This window comes from Alligator sinensis, unplaced genomic scaffold (assembly GCF_000455745.1).
Source record: "Alligator sinensis unplaced genomic scaffold, ASM45574v1 scaffold1450_1, whole genome shotgun sequence".
Classification (NCBI taxonomy): Eukaryota; Metazoa; Chordata; order Crocodylia; family Alligatoridae; genus Alligator; species Alligator sinensis.
Window position 1 is genome coordinate 274,034 of NW_005842873.1, and position 4,491 is coordinate 278,524.

The window sequence follows — 4,491 nt, forward strand, 5'->3', positions numbered from 1 at the left end:
AGGCGGGCCGGAGCCGCCGGCCGTCCTCCTGCCCCTTAACCACGTCCCTCCGTCTCGCCAGGCTCACGACGAGGCCGCCAACGTGAAGGATGCGTCTAAGCTCAAGCCGCACCTCCTGCTCTCCCAAGAGAACACGCAAATCCGGGACCTGCAGCAGGAAAACAGAGGTGAGTCGTGTGCTGCCCCGGCCCCGGCGCCTAACTTTTAGGAAGGGGGTGATGCGGACACGTTTAAGCGCTTGCGCGGGGCTGCACGCACGTGTCGCAGCATCGTGCAACACATGGCTTTCATTGTGTCTAGGTACCGGTAAAGGTGTGGTTCTAGTTTCAGGGAAATTGGGTTGCCTGAAGACTGAGACCGCACGTTGTAAATTAACTCCCTCGGTGATCAGTAAGCAAGACGCTGAAGATCAATTGTGAACTTGCCTTTCTTAAGTCTGTGTCTGGCAAAATAAATCCTTCTGCAGCAGTTATGATTTCTTCATAACATCAGTTTTGTATGTTGCAGAATTGTGGATCTCCTTGGAGGAACACCAGGATGCTTTGGAACTGATCATGAGCAAGTACAGGAAGCAGATGTTACAATTAACAAGGGGAGGAAAAGATGAGGATGCTGAACCAGTCTTGAAAGTGCACCAGGCTCAGTCCGTGGTGAGGTGGGGCAGGGAGGTGGCAGGCAGTTTGTGTCACTTGTTTCCACCCAGGGTTGGGAATAAAACTTGCTCTTTAAAAAAACAGGGGCCCCATGCTGTGCTGTTGTCCCTTATGTGCACACTCCCTCTGTATCCTTTTCGAGGAGCACCTCTACTGATCCCTTCATCCATGGCCCCTCATATAGAAACTTCTCTTTCCACATGTACAGCAACAAATATCCACGTACCCTTATAATTATTTTAACATCGACAATTTAAAAAGGAATGCATACGCCTCCCAGTTTCCATGTCATGACCGGTGTTCGGGTTGTTTGTATGCATTGTAAACCATATAATTCCTCAAGGCAGTTATTAAATGATAACAAAGAGTTCTTAATTTAAAGTCTTGCTATTCATCAGGCTGTTGAATTGGTTAAGGAATCTCTATTTTGAATTCCCAAAAGCTGCCAGTGCCACTACTTGAAAGGCCATGCTTTGGTCTGTGTCACATGCACTGATTTAACTAGTGAATCTTTCATTTGTTTTACAACAAAAGTTTCAGTGCCCTCCTCTGGAATCTCTCTCAAACACAGAGATGAAGAAAAATTAAAGTGTGATGCCCCAAACTGAACAGCATATTCCAGATGAGGCCTCACCAGTAACTGAATACAGGAGAATAATTGCCTCCTGTGCTTTATGTTTGCAGGAGATTGAGAGTCAAATAGACAGAATCTATGAGATGGGAGAAGTGATGAGAAAAGCTGTTCAAGTGGATGACGATCAGTTCTTTACAATTCAGGAAAAACTAGCCCAGTTGGAGGTAAGACCATTGTATAGCTGGGAATTCAGGTAAGTGGGCCTGTTGCCTGCTCACATTCTCTTAACAGCAAGTTGTCTAGGTTTTGAGATCCTGAGTGGTTCAGGGGAATCCCTGGTGCTCACACAGGGGTACGGTAAAACCCCTTATTAAGGAAAAATCTGCAAGTGGCACGTAATGTCCAGTTTGTATACAGTAAGTGAATATATACAAACTCTGATCAGTATCAAATTGTCTAATTCCTGTTGATATTTCAGTATTTCCATAGGAGTCGGTAGCCTGGAACTTACTTCATAATTCTGTTTTGTGCAGAGGGACCCCTCCTAGTCTGATATTGAAATGCTCTCTGCTTTCCGGAAATAGAAAGTGCAGGAGAGAGAGGCCAACCTTGGCCCCCACAGTCTGTGTACTTTTGTCACCAAAGTAGAAGATTTAAAAGTGGAAGCAGTAGGACAGTACCCATCCCTCTCTCAAGCACCCACAGGTCGTTTGTGATACAAATAATCCAGAGATAAAAGAGAGACCTTAGATTGTTTTGCTCCTCTCCTCCCAGTGCTGGGTTGTCCCCTACATTATACTATCAGTATTCTGTCAGTTTTTAAATTTGTTAGACAACAGGGCTGTTCTTAACCATTCTTGTCCTTTAATTGTGAGTTAGTTCATTTCTGTTTCAGCCCAAATATTGATTTTGCAGCTTGAAAACAAAGAGCTGCGTGAGCTGTTATCCATCAGCACGGAATCTCCCGCGGTGAGGATAGTGGAGCTGCCGGACAGTGGACCTCAAGCTCCAGAATAACTCTCTCTCTTCGCTCTTGAATTTTTAAAAAACTAAACTATCTGGAACCAACCCTACAGGGAAGCTCGCTTTCTTTTGCATGATGTTCTTCCACATGTCTCCTGGTACCCTCATTTTTCTCTGTCTTCCACAGTGTATATATTTATTTTCTTAGCACTGCTGTTGAAACATCCCCCTCTGATGGCAATGGTTTGCAATGCTGCTCAGTCTTAATAACAATTAATGGCAGCTTAACCATGAGCTATACTCCTTTGTGCTTGTCTCCCCTAATAAAGAATGCTTCTAGCTCAGCTTCAGTTAAAACTCTTACCTGTGCAGATAGCAGTTTATCTATCTTAACTCCCAGATCATCGGTGGCTTTATTTTATGAGTGGTTATTATTTTGTGTAATGGTTGCGATTTAGTTGATTGTTTGAAAAGCTGTCTTTTACATACCAGGATATATGTTTAATTTTTTAAATGGCTAACTCACCAAGCAGTGTGTGGCTGGGTTAACGTCACTGGGATACAGACTGGAAGACTGGCTGCTGCTTGTTGTAGGCAGGTTCAGATACTGGCACAAAATATTGTTTAGTAATACTTTCTGCGTTTCTTGTGTTGTAACGAACCTGGTATCTGCAACCTAGATGTTCCAATGACTAACAGTATTTTAAATCACAGAAGACTTTTAAATACATGCTTCCAAGTTCTTTTCCTAAGTAACTGAAAGCTGAATTATTAATAGTTAATTTAGCAGTTCCATAGGAATGTCAAGTTATTTGTTCAGTCCTCCAGCAGAAGGAAGATTTTTGGTGGTCACGGAGGGATTTAGGGCACGTCTCTGAATTACGGAAAAAATACTTGCCTCATCCCAGAACATCTTTGGAGAAGCTTAGTCCTTTTTCTTAGGAAAAAGGAATTCTCAATAGGAAGATGCTGGGTGAAAAACCTCCGCTTTCTTCCATCCCAAGTTAAAAATAAATGAACGAAACAAAGAAAGTTTTTCTTCAGAACTCTTTTCGAGACCAAGCAACATGCTTCTCTTTCCCCTCGTGCCTGGGAGATTGGTATTTTAAGTGCAGGGATTGAAACTGAGCCATTTCTTGTCATGTGTTTTGCTTTTATGGTAATGTGTTCTGGGTGGTCTGCGTAAGTGCATTCCACGGGCAGGGGACTCGCTGGATTGCACAGCAGTTTGCCTCTCGAGCTGCCGTGAAGTTGAGAAGCGGAAGCAGTTGCCTGGCAGTCATTGCTTAGATCCTCACTAAGCAAAGGGTGGGAAGAGGGTGCCATTTTAATTGTGTTCTTCTGCTAGTCTGCTTTTTTTAAGAGTAAACTTTAGCGTAGTATCTGTGCCCGTTGTGTATCGTCTGTAACTCAGAAAGCTGCCCTGAGTTTTTCACGAGAGCTCCAGGCAGTCGGGTGCTCAGCTGCCATTCACTGTTGGTAGGAGTGAGATGCCTGCCTGATGAAGAGCCCACCTGTCTGCACAGTCCTTGAACTCCAGGTCCCAAATAAAATGCTTCCAATGAGTTGCTTCAGTTCCTGTAGCGGACTTTTCCCCAGGGAAGTGCTGAGAACTGGCCTCGTCTCTTCTCGACGCAGCCTCCGACATAGCCGTGTTACAGCTGCCAGGATGCGAGCGCCTGAGCGCGCCGCAGAAGGTCGAATTGGCAGAAAAACTGCTACTGCCGAGTGCTGCGCGAGCACGCCCCGACTAGCGGGAACCGAGCCAGTTGCACATTAGCACGAGTCGCAGCTTTATGCCTTAAAGATGCCTTCATTGCTCCATTCAGAGTCAGATGAGTTCCTGCAGCCGTACGGACCTGTGCTCATGCCTCGGTTCTGATGTATCCTGTGAATAAGCCGCGGGAGAAGATAGCGTACGATAAGTGATTACAGGGCAAGCGTGGTGTGCCGTGCTGCGCGCTGCTGCGACCCCCTCGCCGGCCAGCTCCAGCGAGCCTTGGAACGGTCAGTTTGTATCTCGGGACTACTAAGCAGTATGTATTTTTCTCAAAATAAATGTTTACAGTACGTGGCGTGGTGGTGGTCACTGCCGTGGGAGCGGCCTGTCGCCGGGGTGTGGGCAGGGCTGCTGTGGGGGGGTCCCTGATGCAGGGCAGCTGCAGCAAGGGATAGAGGGGCCAGACTTGGGCCACCAGCCTGAGTGCGGGCCATGCGTCTCCTCCTCCTGCCCCGGGGGGCGGGCAGGAGGCCGGCCTCAGGCCATCCCGTCCCGGGCTCGCGGGGGCTCGCGGCCAGGCC

At 46.9% G+C, this 4,491-nt stretch overlaps 1 protein-coding gene across 1 annotated transcript in view; it reads left to right on the forward strand.

Moving 5' to 3' along the window:
- The window catches only part of SIKE1 (suppressor of IKBKE 1), a 5,862-nt gene extending 1,393 nt beyond the window's left edge, over positions 1 to 4,469 (forward strand). Inside the window, exons 2-5 of the mRNA XM_006035754.3 lie at positions 3 to 167; positions 508 to 650; positions 1,338 to 1,451; positions 2,143 to 4,469. Of these exons, the coding sequence (XP_006035816.1) occupies positions 3 to 167; positions 508 to 650; positions 1,338 to 1,451; positions 2,143 to 2,244 (524 nt within the window). The 3' untranslated portion in view covers positions 2,245 to 4,469. The remainder of the gene's footprint in view (positions 1 to 2; positions 168 to 507; positions 651 to 1,337; positions 1,452 to 2,142) is intronic.
- The last annotated feature ends 22 nt before the right edge of the window (positions 4,470 to 4,491 follow it).